The sequence below is a fragment of the Artemia sp. Qi Xiang Cuo genome, chromosome 3, assembly GCF_049724085.1.
Source record: "Artemia sp. Qi Xiang Cuo chromosome 3, ASM4972408v1, whole genome shotgun sequence".
Classification (NCBI taxonomy): domain Eukaryota; kingdom Metazoa; phylum Arthropoda; class Branchiopoda; order Anostraca; family Artemiidae; genus Artemia; species Artemia sp. Qi Xiang Cuo.
In genome coordinates, this window is record NC_142796.1 from 95,088,790 (window position 1) to 95,110,419 (window position 21,630).

Here is a 21,630-nt window from a genome sequence, read left to right on the forward strand (position 1 = left end):
CCCTCTTGACTCGTCAAGCACATTATCTGAAAGTTCTAATGATAGATCCAATTCGGAGAATAGGACATTGATAAATGTAGGTCCTAATGCAACCATAAATGATGATAATGGGTTTCAAGAGGCCCTTTCTAGAAGCTCTAAAAAAGGGAAAAAAATCTCCCCAATTAAAAGCATTTCCCCTCTTCCTGCCCAAGATCCTCCCTCCAAAAAATTATTAATTTACCTTAAAATTACTCCCACTACACCCTTTGAAATAAAAATGCTCACTGCAATAAGAGTTGCAATTTTTAAATTTCTAAAATCATTGTTCTCTCTTAACATAAACCGTGATGGATCTCTGCTAATATCTGTAAAAGATCAGAAATCAGCGGATACAATAATTAACCTTAAATCCCTTCTAAATATCCCCATTATTGCATCTAATTGGAACCCAAAACAATCACCAACAAAATTTGAAGTTTTTAATGTTCCCCCAGAGATATCTACTCAGGAGTTAAAAGAAGGCCTCTCAGATAGGGCTGGAAACACAATCCCAGTTGAGGATGTTACCCAACTTGGAAAACCTAACTCTACTGGCCTAAAAACTAGTAGATCCTTCTTATTCACACTAGTTCAAGTTCTTTATTAATCAATAAAAAAAAAATTTTTTTGACAAAACTATCAAATTAATTACCCACAGTGAGAATACCTCGTGTGTGGGTTTATATACACTCAACAAAAAATAACTAATACTATCTCCAGATACCATAATAAAAAGATTGCTCTTCAACTCTCCGTACGGTAACAACAAACAAAATCCGCAAAAAATCAAAGTAACCAAATAAATAAAATGAAATGAGGAGCATCCACCCCAAAAAATAAATCAAATTAATAATTAATAATTAAATGATTCATTAATCTAATTTTATTATTAACCAATGAATTATTCAAATATATAAAACTGTGAAATTTATTCCAATTATATATTATCCTATGCCTTGGTGAAAAACGGGACTTTTCAGATTTTATTAAAGCCCGACGGACAACAGAACTGCCACGGGTCCAATATGTAAGCAAAACCTGATTATCATCCTGCAAAAAATTATTATGCAAATAAAAATATTCAGGCAAAAGACCTTGAACGTGTTTAATCATATAAAGAACAGAATGGAAAGAAGAGAAAAGATCCAGTGGAAGAATATTTAAAATTTATACATGCTTTTTGTTGACGATTTACCAGTGTAAGAAAACGGGCTAGGCAGGAAATTTTTCAATAGACGCAGAGCATTATTTTGTTGCCTCTGAAGAGGAAGAATATGAGTTTTAAAAGTATTGAAAAAAATAATGGGACAGTAATTTATATATGAATGCACTAGAGAATGATGAAGAGATTTTAGGGAAAAAAACGGCAGAACAAATTTCAGATGATACATCATATCAATATTTCTTGCCAGTTTCATTCAAAGATAAATTGCATGGCTTTTAAATAATGAACTTTAATCCAGTATTATACCGAGATATTTGATATCATCAACTCTTTCAATTTCAATGGGTAGGCCTTGAATATTAATCATCATAATTTCCGGTGCTGTTTTCCCAGTACGAGAAAAGATGATGAATTTTGTCTTAGAACAATTAATAGTCAATTTATTTCTCGAAAACCATAAGATAAGCCTCGGCAGTGCTGATTCCAACCTAAGCTTCAACGATCTACAGTCGGGGCTGCTGACAGTGCATGCCGTGTCATCGGCGAATAATATGTTAAGGCCAATATCATTGATGCTATTACTGATATCATTAACATAGATAAGAAATAGGAGTTGACCCAAACTAGAGCCTTGTGGGACTCCGACTGACTGAGATTGAGATACTGATGAGGAAGAAGTATCACCTTCGTCTACATACTGATTTCGCTTTTTTAGGTAAGACATTACTAAGTCATTAACTGGGCCTCTTATGCCACAGTTATCAAGTTTAATATGCAATATTTTATGGGAAATCGTATCAAATGCCTTTTTAATGTCAATAAAAATTGTAGCAGGAATATCACCTTTGTCGAGGGTGCCATGAACAAACTGAGTCATTGCCATAATAGCATGCTCAGTAGAGTGAGACTTTCGGAACCCAAATTGCATCAGACTAAAAAATTCAGATCTCATTAGAAAGCTGACTATGCGGTTATATAGGCACTTTTCAAGCAACTTCCCAAAAGTAGACAGGATCGAAATCCGCCGATAGTTTTTTGGGTTCTTCGGGTCTCCTCCTTTATACAAAGAGATAATTTTTACAGACTTGAAACAAGAAGAAAATCTTCCGGTTTTAAAACAGAGGTTGAACACATGGGAAAGCGGGCTTACAATATTTTGTGCTATGCACTTAATAAGATTAGTCAATTACCCATCGGTCCCTTGCGAAGATCCATTCTTAAAAAGGTTTGTTGTAAGTAAAAGTTCATCAGGGGTTACAGGAGTAAGAAAAATGGAGCAATTGAGAGATGGGGGTAGATATGATTGAAAGTCCTCTCCAGTTTCATTATCCAGATGACGGGCCAGGTTGTTTCCAGCAGTTGACGCGGTTTCCTCGCCAATTTTTGCAAAGTGCATATTTAATGCATTGATAACTTTCACTTTCCCTGTAGCCAGTTTAGTTCCATCTTCAGCTATTAATTCATCAGGAAGATCATGGGTCTTATGTTTTCCTCAGCGCTTATTAATTATTTCCCATGTCTTCTTGGGGAACCCCTCTGCTTCAACAAATGCTTCGGCGAAGTAATGACTTTTTGCTGATCTTAAAGTTGTTGTTAAATAGTTTTTGTATCTGCGAAATTTAGCTAATTTAACTTCAGATGGATTCATTGAGTATGCCTTATGTAACAGATTCTTATTTTTTATTGATACCAGCAATCCAGGAGATATCCAAGGCTTAATCGGCTTTATACTATTTCTTCTTGATATTTGACGGAGAGGGACAGCATTATTGAAACAACGTTTAAACTGATTCACAAAACATTCAGCAGCAAAATCAGGGTCCGAAGACTCTAAACAAGAAGAAAAGTCACTTGAAGAAAGCAATACTTTAAGTTTACTTAAGGAGTTTCTATTAGTCATCCTCATACTAAAGTGTGAAACACTTCTTATTCACACTAGTAGATATCCCAGAAAAATTATTCCTATTTGGGCAAATCAAACCACACAAGGAATACAAACCTAAGCCTATTCAGTGTCAGAAGTGTTTCAAACTGGGACAAACGACAAACAAATGCAATGAAATTCTCCAAAAGTGTAGTAATTGTAAATCTTTCCATCCTAAAGAGCTGACAACTTGCAACAACACCCAGCCTACATGCATCAATTGCAAAGGCCCACATGAATCTACAAATAAATCACTATGCCCTGCATACAAGAAAAGAGCTCTAACACTCCAAATATCAACAGATAAGGCCATCCCATACCCCTTTGGAGCAATGGAAGCAAATTCTGCCCAACAATACCAAATAAGGCCTGTAATGAAACCAACCAAAACCCCCAAGTCAAATGCCCCAAATGCATCAAGCACCCCATATAAAACAATATCTTCTAAGCCCCCTAGCTCAAATCCCTATCAGAAGGAATCACCAAGCCAACAAGTCTCGTTTTCCAGTGAGATGAGGCAAGCCTGTCCCTTCCTCCCTAGAAGAAACAAACCAGAAACATTACCAGGAATCAATCTTTTAGCTAACAAACAGGATGAACTACCGAAAATGCAATCCCCAAAATCCTTATTCATTCTAAACTGTAATGCAGTTCAGGCCATGAACATACATAAACTACAGAAAAAAAAAATTATTGCAGAATTGGAAAAAATCTACATCCCAGATGATATGCTCATTCAAGCAAAAAAAGATCTTGCTTTACTTTTAACAAAGCTGAACATTGATACACAGTCATATGAAGAATAAATCAACAACACAACATTTATCAATACTCCAATGGAATGTAAGATCACTCACAGAAGATAAGCTAAATGAACTAATATCATTTATGAATAATAATTCCATTAATATTGCTTGCTTCCAGGAAACTCATTTAACCCAAAATCAACAAATTAAGTCTCTGGGATATACTATCCTGAGAAAGGATAGATCTTCAGAGAGAAAAGGAGGTGGTGTAGCTTTATTAGTTAATAATAATATAAAATTTTGTGGCATCAATTTTCCAGATTTTGAAAATGATGTTGATGTAATTGGTATAAGTGTTTGGCTGAATAATTTAAAAACCTACATAATAAGCTTTTATAACCCTAATGGCCAAACTACAGATGCCAAGGATTTCTTTAATTATATAAATAATTCTAATATGTTAAGAAATATCATTATTTGTGTTGATTTCAATGCCCACAGCCTTTTGTGGGGGAATAAACCAGCAAATAAAGCTGGTAAATTTATTGAGCATATGATTTCAAATAATAATGAATTAGCGGTTGCTACCCCTCCAAACCTGAATACATATTTTAACCCCAAAAGTGGCAAACTCTCCACAATTGACCTACAAATTGTGTCTTTAAATTTTTTGAACAAAATTGACATAAATAAAATTGATAGTCTATGTACAGACCACTTTGCTATAATTTGCTCCCTAAATGAACCTGCTGGAACTTCATCTCATACCTCCAAATATATCAACACTAAAGCAAATTGGTCTATTTTCCAAAATAAGCTAAACGATGAAATTACAAGTTTCACCCAAAGTTCATGCAATTCTAACACAACAGTTGACACACATGCTGAAGCCTTGACATCTTTACTAATAAATACAGCTAATCATGCTATCCCCAGGACAACACCTAAGAAAACATTCCCTAAACAAATTCCTAAAGCATGGTGGACAAATGAGTGCCTAAATAAATGGAGGATAAAAAATGCAGCTAGGGCAGAATTCATAAAAAAACCATCACCTTCTACATGTATAAAAAAATTACAAGCAGAATCTAATCTAAAAAGGACTATAATAGATGCCAAATATAAATACTGGAATAATTTTGCAAATAATCTCCAGAGAAACGCATGAGCCAATTATACATAAAGTCATAAGCCACATATGTGGGAAAAAGACTTCTCCCAACCCACTCCTGTATGAGCTTATACATAATAATACCCATTATGACAATGATATTGAAAATGCTAACGTATTTGCAACTCTTTGTTCATAAGCTAACATCAAATAATCAAAGCAAACTGTCCACAATTCCTATGAACCCTAGTTACCAACCACGCCCAGGATCCGAGTACATAACTAATCCATTTTCAATCCAGGATTTGAATAATGCAATACAGCATATTTGGTCCAAAACTAGCAGCAGCTATGACAATATACACCCCACATGGATAATGAATCTCACACCTTCATACAAAAAAGAACTGATAAATTGTTATAATCATGCTTGGGCATCTTCTAGGTTCCCCAATATATGGAAATGTTTGTCCCTCCTACCAATCCTAAAGAAAAATAAACCAAAAGATAACCCTGAGTCTTATAGGCCCATAATGATTACACCTGTGATGGGGAAAATAATGGAGAAAAGGATTTATCACACACTCAAACTGGATTCAGGAAATACCACTCCTCAACAGATGCTTTCATTTTGCTAACAAATGCAATAAATGAATCTTTCTCAAAAAATAATATCCTAGTGGCAGCTTTCCTAGATTTTGAAGGAGCATATGACAATGTGAACCACCAAATCCTTTTAAATAAACTCGCAAACATTGGAGTACCTCCTAAGCTAATATCCTTTATTAAATCCTTCATATAAGTGCGAAGTTTCATTGTTTGTGTTGGTTAAGCCTCTTCACCCCAAAAGACAATATCCAAAGGCCTAGCTCAGGGAGCAGTCCTCAGTTGCCTCCTATTTGCCCTATATCTCTGGGACATGAACCTACCCCACACGAATCTACAATATGCTGATGATCTGGTGCTATGGTCATCTGGCAACACCTTTCAGATAGCACAGTCAAATCTGCAAAAGTCACTTTTCCAGTTTGAAAAATTCTCTCAACATTCAGATTTGCCCATTGCACCCACCAAGTCAAAAATAATCCAATTTCACCGGAAGCGAAACCATGTTAATGCAAAACTAACTCTAAATAAAACAACTATTCCAGGAGGTAATATTAATAATTACCTAGGTCTCATGCTTGACCAAAAACTTAATTTCCCCCTCTACGTTTCAAACACAATAAAAAAAATGCTATAGAAAAGCAAATATACTAAAAAGACTTTTTTCCAAACCCTGAGGTTGTAAAGAGAAAACCTTACTCCAGTTTTATAAATCACATATAAGACCCCATATTGACTATGGGCTCATCGTATATGGTGCATGTGCAAAGACCCAGATGTCGAAAATTTAAACAACACAAAATGATATAATACATCTCATATTTGGTCTTAGGAAACCCACAAGCACCAAGTTTCTGCTTATGGAGAGTGGATTAACAACAATAAGGGAGAGACATAGCTTTCTCTTGATTGAATCAAATAGCTCACACACATTACATAATTGGTTAAGAAACCCAGCCATGTATAAAGGTATTGCAGATGAGTATGCCAATATTGAAAAGAAGTTCCCTGTACCAGCAAAGTCTTTTGCACCTACTTTCCCCCATTCCCCTCCATGGAATTGGTCATCTCCCATAATAAATACTGAATTTTCAAAATGGAATAAAGATTTAACCCCCATTGCTTTTGTCCAGAAAAAATTTGCAGAACTCAATACAATTACCTATAAAAATCACTTCCAAATATTTGTTGATGGGTCAAAAATGAATGAGAAGGTTGCAAGTGGTGTTTTCCTTCCTCACCTGAAAATTGCAATGGGTAAGAGATTATTTAATAATTTATGTATAATGTCTGCTGAGTTAAATGCCATAATCATAGAAATAGAACACCTTAAGCAAAACCAGTCTTTGATTGAAAATTCCAATAATATTATCATCTACTCCGACTCTTTATCAAGCCTTGAGCTGCTGGCCTCAGCTCCTCAATATAAGTTGGACATTGACACTTATCATTGTCTCAGTATTATTGATAATCTTGCTTTAAGTGGTATAAAAACTTACTTTCAGTACATTCCTAGCCACTCTGGTATAAGTGGTAATCATCAGGTTGATGAAATAGCAAAAAATGCTATAAATATTGACCAGCCAAGTGGGAGACCAATCCCAATTAGAGATATTTACCGATGGAGGCTATCAGATATTAATTTTAATAAGATTAATCCTATCCTTTCCATCTTTCCCAATAAGTATCTTTCTAAAATTTATCATAGAATTCTCTCTTGAACAAATGGACTAAATTTCCTTGCATTCTCATATAAGCTTTCTAATTCAAGTGGTTCAATTCCCCTGTCCCCTCTTTGCAGGCATTGTAATATGAATAATGAAACATTTGACCATTGCCTATTTGAATGTAATATGCTGACGTCTGCACAACATACCTTGCTTTCTAAACTGTTAAAATACTTCAAACACCACAGAATCCCACTATCAGCCAAGAGCCTAGCCAACTATACCTGCACACAGAGCATAGAAATCGACATCTATCATCTTATATTTGAACTCCTAGAGTCGAAAGATCTGCTGAAAGATATCTGAATATATCTAATAAATATGAGGCAATCAAGCCAGTAGCTCTGTAGCCCACAGAGTGAAGCAAAAGGAAAAGGGCTAAATAGTTTTACTGAAAAGCCCGCCTGCTGTTAAATAGAAGAAGGAAGAAGAAGTAGCTCAGTGGATATCTTAGAATCGATATCAGACAAAGCTGTTACTAATTTTATGAGAGTCAACCCTTTTAAGTCATGGTTTTAAAAATTAATTTCCTTAAAACTCCCCTTCTTTTTCCTGCTCAGTCCCCCCTAAAATGTCTGTTACCACTATGAAATGACTGGGTGATACCATATCAAGTGACTTAAAATTGGATTGCCATATTAATGATATCTTAAAATGTTTAAATGTTCTAAATTATATTGTTTTAGGAGTTTCCTTTCATTTTTATGCCCAACCCTTGAGTATGCCTGTCCTGTTTGGCATCCTGGCATCTCTATTGAATTGCTGGATAGAATAGAGGTAGTCAAAAAAAGGTGCCTAAGAATTATTTCCAATGAGGGCAAACTGCCTTATATTTTCCTTCTTTGAAGAGCCAATCTAGTCACCTTTAAGGAAAGGAGAGCAAAAATTTTCCTTTCGTTTTGCTAACAATGCTCTTCATAACCTTTGGATAACTCCCTTTTTCCCTAGTCAATATTCACCCCTTTGATTGTGGGCTCCCGCGTTCTGCTTCAACAAAAATACCCTTCTTGCCCCAATATAAGTTTCTACTAAAAGATATAGAAGAACTTTCATCCCTTAAGTAGTTGACATATTCAAGCAGTGAATCTCCATTTTAGCTTTCTATTTGATCACATAACTAAATTGTGTTTTAGTCTTAATTATTTTTTTCTGTTTTTAATTTTACAAGTTTTAATCGTTTATGACATTTTTACATATTTGACATTGACCCTTTTACAGTTTTGTTGTTGTTGTTGGTTTTTGGTTCTTTTTTTTTGTTTATTGACTCTAAAGTGATAGCCGTTTTTCAGTAATAAATATTATCTTATGTATGCAATTGATTGATATGCAATAAGCAGGTTAATATACACATGGCTTATCCAATATGGGGCTGATATTCAACAATGGAGTCATGCCAAAATTAATTTCACCTCATAGTCCTACTTCCTAACCAAATTATGTGCCAGATTATAAAAACATTATTGTCCTAATTGGATGCCTAAGTGTGAGTTAGTCCCCTTCTTATAGAGTTCAGCTTTGCTAATTCTAATCTTAATGACTATTTGCTTTTATAATAGAAACTAAAGTTTTTTTATTTTATTAGTAATAAATAATTTAAGGATTTTCTTTTTTTTCTGAATTTTTTTCTCTATGAATTTTAAAGAATGTTTCATTATGCAAGATTTATAGGTTTCTAAGTCGGAGGAAGAGGCCCAGAATATTTTCCAGTTGAAAGATCAGGTACTCTTGAAGTAGGTTGTTGGGTGCTAACGTTTATAATGCATCCATATCTCCTTGCAGGAAAATTCCTCCTCCCTTTTGGACTGGCTTCTACTAACTGTGTCCTTTTTTTTATAGCAATCACGTCCTAGATATCCTCCAATACAAAGATCATTCCTTGCACCAAGAGGATCATTCATTGCCCAGAGACCATCAAGATTTGAAACCATGGATACCTCTCCTGCTCTTCCTCAGACCTATGGTGGGTATGTAACTGAGCATTCAATTGTTGGAGAGACAGAGTGTGCTACTATGGATATACCTTTTCCAGGTTTGTATACTTTTCTAAGCTGATTGACACTGGAAGTACTGGAAATTCCATGCAAGAGGAGGGTGGATCAGGTTCCAGGCTCCTTCTGAAATCCTAATTTTTTAGCACTGCTTATGCAAGTAACTATGAATATGCAATATTCAGGCTTTTAAAATATGACTTTTAAAGTTAGTTTTAAATATGACTTTTAAAGTTAGTTGATGGCGTATGTAGTAAGATACAATTTGTGGAAAAGTCAAGGTGGAGGACAAAGTTGAAAACAATTTGGGACAATGGTCTAAGATCAGACTATTGGAAGCCATGGTAATGATTGTGGTCAAGTAGGGCCCTCAAATATGGGGTTTTGAAAGGTTGAAGAAAATATGGTAGATATTTTTATCCAGGGAAAGTTGTGGGGGTAGCTCTGGATAATTGGTTGACTAACCATATACAAAGGAATAAGCTGTAAGACAAATATACCAAATGAAAAGTTAAGATACAGAGGTCTAAGCGATATAGCATAATCTTCTAGTGATCAAACACCTAGAAGTTAAGTGTCATAAAATTTTGGTTTTGAGGGTGGTGGGGCATTTTTTTAAAGATATTTATCTAACACTCTTTGCTTTTGTGCATTTTCATGTGCTTTAAAATAAATATAACATTCTATATGCTTTTATAAGTATACTATACACCAGGGGTGGCCAACCCAAATTATCTTGCGGGCTACTTTGGAAATGCATCATAATTCCGCGGGCCGCATATAAAATTATATATACCTATATTAGATTTTAACCTATTATAGGTATTTTTTGGAGTGGAAAATTGAAAAATAATGAATTTTTATTAATTATGTTTACTATTATTTTTAGATATAAACACAGATAATATAATAATAATACTGATACTAAATACAGATTATAAGAAATATGTAATGCTAAAAATAAAACAAATAACGAAATAAAAAATAAAATCATAAAAAATATTTATTTCAATAGTGCGATATTTGTTTCTCCCCTTTTTCACTTAGCTTTTGCAAGTCGATCTCAATTTAACCATCTGAGTCGACTGAAGTACACAACGTCACCATATTCAGAATCTAATTCTTTCAGAAAATCCTTAAATTGTCAATGCTCAAGTGCATGTGATCGAACGTAATTCACTGTTTTTATAACTGTACTTGGATAATATTGTATATTGATAATACTTGAGCTATACAATATAATGATATAATAATTGGGCTATATACATTGATAAACAACATTGTTAAGATTGAAACATCGAATCTGTGATGTTCCAAGAAGTGTGCGCATCATGAGGCCGCAGAATATAAAAGTGTGATGAATCTCGCGGGTCGCAAAAATGTTTATGGTGGGCCGCATGCGGCCCGCAGGCCGTGGGTTGGCCACCCCTAATATACACTGTAGTCTCAAAAAAGTTATTGCTCTTTATTTACTTATTTCCTGTACTTCATGATAGTTTGTTTATGCTAGGCTAGATTTATATAGGAAGGTATTTTTCTGTGTTGTAAATTGCAGTCCATTTGTTTGTTTTGGTGATTAAGAGGAGCCTTTTCAACTAGATTTTACATGGAACTAAAGCCCCCGCCCTCTTTTTTCTCACCTATTAATATCCATTCCTTTTTAGCCTGTACCTTACGACACCTGAATACCTGGATAATACAACTCACGTCCTGTTTATTATCCCTTCAGGTCCCATACTTCAGTTGTTGTTGTTTTTTTTTTTTTTTTTTTTTTTTTTTTTTTTTTTTAATTCCTTCATTTTTGTGTAATCGTGGAATATTTCTGGAATTTTTTTTTTTTTTAATTCCTTCATTTTTGTGTAATCGTGGAATATTTCTGGAATGCTTATGTAGGTTTGATAGAGAACTAAAAAACTGAATTTGAATTTTTCAAATTGAAATTCTATTTTTTCAAATTCAAATTGAATTTGAATTTTTCAAATTCAATTTGTCATAAATGAAAAAGTATATAGACCAAACCAGACTAGCAATTTATTGTAAACATTCAGATTAACACTAAAAACAAAATAAGAGGAAAAACTAATATTTTTTTCGGATGTATACTTTTTTATTATTAAACTAAAAGATCGAGCTTTTCTTCTTCTTTCTTCTAATTCACAGCAGGCGGGCTATTCAGTTGGTACTATTTAGCCCTCTTTTTTTTGCTTCACTCTGTGGGCTACAGAGCTACTGTCTTGGTTGTCTCTTATTTATTAGATATTCTCAGATATCTTTCAGTAGATCTTTTGACTCAAGGAGTTCCAATTTAAGATGATAGATATCGATTTCTGTGCTCTGTGTGCAGGTATAGTTGGCTAGGCTCTTTGCTGATAGTGAGATTTTGTGGTGTTTGAAGTATTTTAACAGTTTACAAAGCAAGGTATGTTGTGCAGACGTCAGCATATTACATTCAAATAGGCAATGGTCAATTGTTTCATTATTCATATTACAATGCCTGCAAAGAGGGGACAGGGGAATTGAACCACTTGAATTAGAAAGCTTATATGAGAATGCAAGGAAATTTAGTCCATTTGTTCCAGAACGAATTCTATGATAAATTTTAGAAGGATACTTATTGGGAAAGGGGGAAAGGATAGGATTAATCTTATTAAAATTAATATCTGATAGCTTCCATCGGTAAATATCTCTAATTGGGATTGGTCTCCCACTTGGCTGGTCAATATTTATAGCATTTTTTGCTATTTCATCAACCTGATGATTACCACTTATGCCAGAGTGGCTTTTCTTAGAGCAAAAAGTATTTTATACATAAAACGATATTTTCAGACAAAATCTGCCAACAAAGTTCAATACTGCCAATTAGCATTTCTACTTTACTAACATAGTTTTTCCATGGCGGGCCCAACTGATGTGAATTTTTTGGGTACAATACCAGTATATTGGTAGTATACCGATACGTTATCGATATAATTTGCCGATAAATTCCCCTCCGGAAAAAAACCTTGCCTTAAGTTTAAACCTTTTATTCTCTGTCCATATTCATACCCTCATGTTTCCCCCTGGTCTATTACTAGCCAAAGAACAGCCTCAATAATACATTGTGGATTTCAAATAATGCAAAAAAAGATCTAGAAGAGATGTAGAAAAACAATTCAACCAAATAAAGTTCTAGTACAAACAGTAAAACTATTTTAAGCCGATTTAGTTACTTCAACACAAATACGAGAAAATCTGATTGAAAAAAGTGTAAGGCATTTATTGACATCACCTCTGCTCTCCACCATGGTCAGTCTTAGCTGGTGGCTCCACCCCCAAGGACTGGACCAGCGAAAATTACTTGAGGAAATAAGGGTCCATCTTCTGGATAAGTTGCGCTTGAAAAAAAAAATCGGCCGATATCCAATATTTATTTCTGATATCACGTAATGACACTGACCCCTATATCACCTGGACCCTTGTCCCAAATTATTTTTGTATGTGGGGGGGAGGGGATTCAATTCAAACATAGGGTTACATAAAACCCTAAAATCAATACAGCTCCATACCAAAAGTACCAAATGCTCAATGTTGATGGCTTTTGGATAGTTAAAGTTCCAGTAGACTAGGTATCAGTTTTCCAAATAAGTAGATGTTATTGTATTAATTAAATAAAATTTGAATTTGCAGATGTGGACAAAACTAAATTTAAAATATTCAAAAGAAAGAGCAAAGAAGAAGAAAAGGTGTCAAAAGCTAAGAGGAAGAAAATAAGGAATGCAGAGATGATGCACGAGGGTTCCCCCAGGAATGCAACTATGGCTCTTAATGATATTGCTATGGCTGCTACAGGAAAGCCTGCCACATTCAATGTGTATGCGTCAGATATTCAAGGGAAGCCCTGGTGTGCTGAAGCTACTGTAAGTACTTTGCTTGTAAGTACTGTAAGTACTTAACCTCTTATTTTGTTTGACGTTTTATGAACGAACTAAAAAGCAGCCAATGAAACTACAATAAACTTTTTTTTTAAGTTAGCATAAAAGAACCTAGAGCATGGGTCATCTTTCCCATTTTTATGGTGCTTAGAATAGAATAGAATTTTATTTTATTTTAAAAAATTTTTCACAGTATGTTTGCCGAATTTGAATTTTACATCCCAAAATAAGCACTATATATATATATCTCAAAGGCAATATACATTTATATATATATATATATATATATATATATATATATATATATATATATATATATATATATATATATATATCATCAAAAGAACGTGACGTTCACGTCAAACATAATTTACTGTCAAAAAATATATGAAAAAGGTCAACACTAAATTAGAAAGTCAAAAATAAAAAAGAAAACAATAAAATTAATAAAAATACATAAAAAAAATATAATGAGTCAAAGATTTAGTTAAAAAGTAAAAAAAAAATAAATAGATAAAAATAAAATTAAAGACTAATTTTCCTGGCTATTGTATAACTCAATAAAACTCGGAACAAAACTCTTCCGATATCTTTAATGTATAGCGGGGATGGGAGTCAGTTTGGGGACTTTCTGGGATTTTATACGGGACAGTCTGTTGCGGGTGGGAAGGTAGGGTTCGGGGATGATGGAACGTAATCGAGAAATAGACAGGGTCTTGGTACCGAAACGAAGACACAGGAGGTTCCTTCTCTCTGCCAACGTGGTGAGCTTGAACTTACCTAGAAGATAATGATATGGAACCTTCCCTTCACCATTTATTATTCTAAGTGCTCATTTTTGGACATCTTCAAACTTATAAATATGCACTGAAGAAAGACCAAAATGCCAAACTGGAAAAGCAAACTCCAGTATTGGCTGAGTAAAAGAACAATAAAGCTGGAAAAGATCCTTAGGGGGGGGGGGGGAAAGAAAATTTCAACAGTTTTAGAAGGGAAACCGAAGGGGAAGCTTGTTTTAGGATATTTTGAACATGGGCATCCCACTTCAAGTTAGCATTTATTGTCACCCCAAGTATTTTAATGCATGTGACAGAGATTTTGGGAGGAAGGGGGTAATTTAAAAAAATTAACTGTCATAACTGACGATTTATTAGCAGTAATTTTCATCTTACGACAAAGAAACCTCCGGGTTGACATCGTCAAGTAATGTCATAATTGAGCTTTAATATTTCGTCGACAAACCTCAAGTGCAGACAGGTCGTCCACATGCTTCCATCGCTGTGTGGTCTGTCATGAGGCTATTAACCATTATAGGAAATAAAATGGGACCCATCAGAGTTCCCTGGGGCACCCCACAAAAGATAGGAAGGGGATCGGAATAAAGATTTTTATATTTAAGCACTTGAAAACGATTGGTTAAAAAGGAGGCAACAATTTTAACTAGAAAGGGACTCACTTAAAACTGCGTCTGCAGTTTATTTAAGAAGGTATCGTGATCAATTAGGTCGATCGCTTTATGGAGATTAATTGAGAAAAAATTTAACCAACGATTGGGGGTTTCCAGGTTTTTAAGAACGGTGCTGAGAAAACGCACAAGATAGTGTGAAGTAGATGTCTCTTTCATCTTTCCAAACTGTTGTAAGTGAATAAGTTCAAGAATCTCTGCCTTTGACCAATTAGCTATGAAACCCTCATATGTTTTTGAAAAAAAACTGGGGTTAAAGAACTCCCCGTAGCGCAAATGGTAATATCATGATGCTCTGCCCTCGGCTGGGAGTGCCATGCCTTGTTAGGGGTAGATCAAACGTCGCTTCCCGCGTTTCCTCTAGTTTCTTGTAGATGCCTGTTTAAGGCTCGGTGGACTTTTGGCTTGTCTTACAGGAAAACTCCTAAAACTCTCGCCCCAAACAAAACAAAAGTAATCACCAAGACTTAAACCGGCTACCCTACGCTTGTGACTTTCGCCTGCTTAAAGCACAAGCGAAAGTCGCATTTGGCAATGACGGACTATTTACCTACAACCTACACTTAAAAATTCGAAATGTTTCAAATAATAATCATATTAATTAATCCTTAATTTGGGCTCTTAAAAACCAAAAAGAATCAATTTTAGAGCAATAAACAACAAATTACCCTCCTCAAGCATCTGCTTAACCGTTTTTCAGGATGCTATTTTTTCACTGGCAGTCCTTCCATTGTGGCACCAAAATTACACAATTAAAAAAAAGGCCTTATTTGTTTTTGCTCCAAAATCCCTCTGCTTTTCCTTGTAAAACATATTGATAAATAAAAGCTTCTTATATGTGAACTCGTAAAAAAATTGTGCTGGTAACCTTTTTTGATTCGTTTATCTAAAACGATCCTGACCTTTATTAGATAGGGATTTTTGGAAAAAAAGAGATAATTTTGCTTTTGGGAAAAAGAGATTTGGGGGGAAAAAATAGATAATTTTGCTTTCGATTAGACATAACAGCCGATTTCAAGTTAAAGTTTTCACATTTTCTAACATATAATAAACCCTAAAAAAACAATAAGATGACTAAAATATCGGAATTTTTTTTAATAATACTAGTTGAAACAATAAGAATAATATCTTGCCAATTTACTTTTAAGCAACCCAAGGTGCTCAGCCATCCAAATATTCTCTGGTGTAAAGTTCATTAAACAAGGCCCTGAAAATATGGCCATGATTCCACTTGTATGGAGGACAACAAACTTACCAGAATGACGAGTTTTAAAATTATTGACATTTTTACTATTACTAAATATTTACTTGATAAATTATTGACAATAAAATTATTGACATATTTACTATTACTAAAATAATAAGGAAAAACATCCGGACTTGGAGAATTCCATCATTGATAAGCGAAAATTTCTAACTGTTAATCACGAAACAATTTTAAATTAAGCATTTATAATTTGTTGAAACTAATCAAGTGTTTTTCACGCCTTCTACTTATCTTCCATATCACTTTCTCCTTAAGGATCTGAACCAGTTTGATATTGGTATAAAAAAAATTGCTTGACTATAGCAAGTATGTGAATCAATAACAATAATATCTTTGGGAGGTAAAAATTCTTAAAGCGTCGAAGCGCACTAAGGCCACACGCAATCTCTGTTGCATCAACATCACTGTGGCGTTTCCATGAGAGACTAAAGCCAGCATAAAAAACCAAATAACGGATTTCCTGAACTCGGAGAAGATGTTTGTCTTTGACCATAATTCAACCATCAATGTTATGGGGTTTGTATATTCTAGAATACAGTGTAAAATTAGTCTTGGCCATATTTACTGATGCTTAACTCAAACTAGTGAAAACATCTAGAATTCTCAACACTCTGTTAACTTTCGATAGAAGACTAAGGAAACAGTGACTAGAAAACGTAAACACTGTCATGGGCGAATGACGTTAGGCAACAATCCAGGTAATCACAACAGCAGCAACATTTTAAGAAATTTAAAATAAATTTCTTGTGAATTATTATCTCGATTTATCAGTAGTTGTACCGAACCAATCGTGCTCAAATCCTCCTCAGGGCCATACTGTGGTGTTTCTTTTGTGGACGGTGAAGTTTCCCCCAGAGTAAAGTGCAGAAGGTCTGTTATCATTATAATATCCTTTCTTGTTTTAGTTTCAAGCTTATTCCAATAGGGGATGCTTAGAAGTCCTCCAAAAAAAAGTCCCCCTAGATCCCACCCCAAATACCAGTGAAATTGATACCCATCTTGGCTGGTCAAGCTCATTATCACAAAGTTCACATTATAGCTCCAATTCTGAGAATAGGACAATGATCAGTGTAGGGGCTAATGTCACTATAAATGATGATAAGGGGTTTCAAGAGGTCCTTTCTAGAAGCTCTAAAAAAAGGAAAAAAAATCTCCCCAATCAAAAGTATTTCCCCTCTCCCCGCCCAAGATCCTCCCTCCCAAAACTTGGGAATTTACCTTAAAATTTCTCCTAATACCCCCTTTGAAATAAAAAAGATTACTGCAATAAGAGTTGCAATTTTCAAATTGCTAAAATCAATGTTCTGTCTTAATATTCACCGTGAAGGATCTCTGCTAATAGCTGTCCAAGATCAGAAATCAGCAGACACAATAATAAATCTAAAATCCCTTCTGAATAACCCAATTAATGCATCGTAATAGATCCCAAAACAATCTCCAACAAAAATAGCAGTTTATGATGCTCCCCCAGAGATACCCATTCAGGAGTTAAAAAAAGAGCTCTCAGATAGGACTGGGAACACAATCCCAGTTGAAGATGTTACCCAACTTGGTAAACCTAACTCTAATGGCCTAAAAACAAGTAGATCCTTCTTATTTACACTGAAGGAAAAAATTAATATCCCAGAAAAGCTATTCCTTTTTGGGCAAATCAAACCGCACAAGGAATACAAACCAAAGCCTATCCAGTGTCAGAAGTGTCTCAAACTGGGACACACAACAAACAAATGTAATGAAATTCTCCTAGCGTGTAGTAATTGTAAAGCATTCCATCCTAAAGAGTTGACAACATGCAACAACACTCAGCCTACATGTATGAATTGCAAACGCCCACATGAATCTACCAATAAATCACTATGCCCTGCACATAAGAAAAGAACACTAACACTCCAAATAACAACAGAGAAAACCATTCCATACCCTTTTGCAGCAATGGAAGCAAAAGCTGCCCATCAATACTAAATAAAGCCCATAATGAAACCAACCAAACACCCCAAGTCAAACGCCCCCAATGCATCAAGTACCCCTTATAAAACACCATCCTCTAAGCCCCCTAGCTCACATCCCCATCAGAAAGAATCACCAAGTCAACAAACCTCCTTGTCCAGCTAGATGAGGTCAGCCTGGCCCCCCCTCCCAAGAAGAAACAAACCAGAAACAATACCAGGAATTAATCCCTTAACTGACAAACAGGATGCACAACTAAACATGCAATCTCCAAATATATGCTTATTCATTCTAAACTGTAATGCAGTCGAGGCCATGAATATACATCAACTACAGAAAACAAAATCATTGCAGAATTGGCAAAAATCTACATCCCTGATGATATGCTCATTCAAGCAAAAAAAGATCTTGCTTTACTATTAACAAAGCTGAACATTGATACACAGTCATATGAAAAATGAATCAGCAACACAACACATATCAATACTCCAGTGGAACGTAAGATCACTCACATAAAATAAGCTAAATGAACTAATATCTTTTATGAATAATAAATCCATTAATATTGCTTGCCTCGAGGAAAATCGTCTAACCCAAAATCAACAAAATAAGTCACTTGGATTTACTATCCTGAGAAAGGATAGATCATCAGAGAGAAAAGGAGGTGGAGTAGCTTTATTAATTAATAATAAAATACAATTCTGTGGCATCAACTTTCCTGATTTTGTAAATGATGTTGATACAATCGGTATCAGTGTTTGGCCGAATAATACAAAAACTTACATAATAAGCTTTTATAACCCTAATGGCCAAACTACAGATGCCATAGATTTCTTCAACTATATAAATAATTCTAATATGTTAACAAATATCATTATTTGTGGAGACTTCAATGCCCACAGCCTCTTGTGGGGGAATAAATCAGCAAATAAAGCTGGTAAGCTCATTGAACGTATGACTTCAAATAGTAATGAATTAGCTGTTGCTACCCCTCCAAACCTGAAAACATATTTCAACCCAAAAAGTGGCAGATTCTCTACAATTGAACTAAAAATTGTGTCATTAAATATTTTGAACAAAATTTATATAAATAAAATTGATAGTCTATGTACTGACCACTTTGCTATCGTTTGCTCCCTAAATGAATCTGCTGAAACCTTATCACATACCTCTAGATACGTCAACACTAAAGCAAATTGGTCTATGTTCCAAAATAAGCTAAATGATGAAGTTTCAAGTTTCACCCAAAATTCATGCATTACAAACACAACAGTTGACACACATGCTGAAGTTTTGGCATCTTTACTAATAAATACAGCTAATCATGCTATGTCAAGGACAACGCCCAAGAAAACCTTCCCTAAACACATTCCCAAAGCATGGTGGACAAATGAGTGTCAAAATAAATGGAGAACAAAAAAGGAAGCTAGGAGAACATTCATAAAAAAACCATCACCTACTACATATTTAAAAATTCAAATTTTTAAAAAAAATTCAAGCAGAATCTAATCCAAAAAGGACCATAATAAATGCTAAATATAACTACTGGAATAATTTTGCAAATAATCTCTACAGAGAAACACATGAGCCAATTATACATAAAGTTATAAGCCACATCTGTGGGAAAAAGACTTCCCCCAATCCACTCCTGTATGAGCTTATACATAATATTACCCATTATGACAATGATAATGAAAAGGTTAAGCTATTTGCCACTCTTTTTGTTAATAAGCTAACATCAAATAATTGCAGCAAATTATCCCCAATCCCTATGAACCCAAGTTACCAACCACGCCCAGGATCTGAGTATAACCAGCCCTTTTTCAATCCAGGAAATGAACAATGCAATACATCATATTAGGACCAAGACTAGCGGCAGCTATGACAACATACACCCTACATGGATAAAGAATCTCACCCCTTCATACAAACAGGAACTTCTAAATTGTTATAATCATGCTTTGGCATCTATGTTTCCCAATATCTGGATATGTTCGTCCCTTCTACCACTCCTAAAGAAAAATAAACACATAAATAACCGTTAGCTCTATAGGCCTATAGTTAGAACTCGTGTCATGGGAAAAGTAATGGAGATAATTCTTTATTACCAACTCCTGTTCTATGTTGAAAAAAATAATATGGTCCACTACACTTAAACTTGTTTCAGAAAACCACTCCTCACCAAATGCTTTCATATTGCTAACAGATGCAATAAATGAATCATTCTCAAAAAATAATGTCTTAGTTGCAGCTTCCCTAGATTTTGAAGGGGCATATGACAATGTGAACCACCAAATCCTTTTAAACAAACTTGCAAACCTTGGACTACCCCCTAAGCTAGTATCTTTCATAAATTCTTTCATAGAATTGCGAAGTTTTATTGTTTGTGTAGGCTCAGCCTCTTCACCCCAAAAGACAATAACCAAAGGCCTTCCTCAGGGAGCAGTCCTCAGCTGCCTCCTCTTTGCCCTATATCTCTGGGACATGAACCTCTCCCATACGAATCTACAATATGCTGACGATCTGATGCTATGGTCATCTGGCAACACCTTTGGGATAGCACAGTCAATGCTGCAAAAGTCAGTTTTCCAATTTGAAAAATTCTCTCAACATTCAGATTTACCCATTGCATCTACCAAGTCAAAAACAATCCAATTTCACCGAAAGCGAAATCATGTTAATGCAAGACTAATTCTAAATGGAACAACTATTCCAGAAGATAATCATATTAATTACCTAGGTCTCATACTTGACCAAAAGCTTAATTTCCAACTCAATATTTCAAGCTCAATAAGAAAATGCTCTAAAAAAACGAATGTACTAAAAAAACTTCTTTCCAAACCCTGGGGATGTAAGGAGTAAACCTTACTCCAGTTTTACAAATCCCTTATAAGAGCCTGTATTGACTATGGGCTCATTGTCTATGGTGCATGTGCAAAGACCCAGATGCAATAAATTGAAACAATACAAAATGATATAATACGTCTCCTATTTGGTCTTAGGAAACCCAAAAGCACTAAGTTCCTGCTTATGGAGAGTGGATTATCAACAATAAGGGTGAAACGTAGCTTTCTCTTGACAAAACATCTTACAAAAATTGAATCAAATAGCTCACACACCCTACATAATTGGTTAAGAAATCCAGCTATGTATGAAGGCATTGCAGATGAGTATACCAATATTCAGAAGAAGTTCCATGTACCCGCAAAGTCTATTGCACCTATTTTCCCCCAGTCCCCTCCATTGAATTGGTCAATCCCCATAATAAATACTGATTTCTCAAAGTGGAATAAAGATTTAACTCCCATTGCTTTTGTCCAGAAAAAACTTGCTGAACTTAATACAATTACTTATAAAAACCACTTCCAAATATTTGTTGATGGCTTCTCATTCAAAAATGAATGAGAAGGTAGCAAGTGGTGCTTTCCTTCCTCACCTGGAAATTGCAATGGGCGAGAGATTGTATAATAATGTATCTATAATGTCTGCCGAGTTAAATGCCATAATCATGGCATTAGAACATCTTATGGAAAACCAACCTTTGATTGCTAATTCAAATAATATTATAGTATATTCCGACTCTTTATCAAGTCTTGAGTTGCTGGCCTCAGCTCCTCAGTATAAGTTGGACATTGACACTTATCATTGTCTCAGTATTATAGATAATCTTGCTTCAAGTGGCATAAGAACTTATTTCCAGAATATACCTTGACACTGGTATAAGTGGTAATCATCAGGTTGATGAAATAGCA

General features: G+C 34.8%; 1 protein-coding gene across 3 annotated transcripts in view; it reads left to right on the forward strand.

Annotated features, from left to right (window-relative positions):
* LOC148954779 (double-stranded RNA-specific editase 1-like) overlaps positions 1-21,630 on the forward strand; it is a 60,686-nt gene that overhangs the window by 16,152 nt on the left and 22,904 nt on the right. For 2 of the 3 annotated variants that reach the window (XM_089086746.1, XM_089086748.1), the window contains exons 2-3: positions 9,137-9,329; positions 12,955-13,199. In XM_089086746.1, the coding sequence (XP_088942872.1) occupies positions 9,137-9,329; positions 12,955-13,199 (438 nt within the window). The remainder of the gene's footprint in view (positions 1-9,136; positions 9,330-12,954; positions 13,200-21,630) is intronic. The other variant, XM_089086747.1, reaches the window with a different exon arrangement.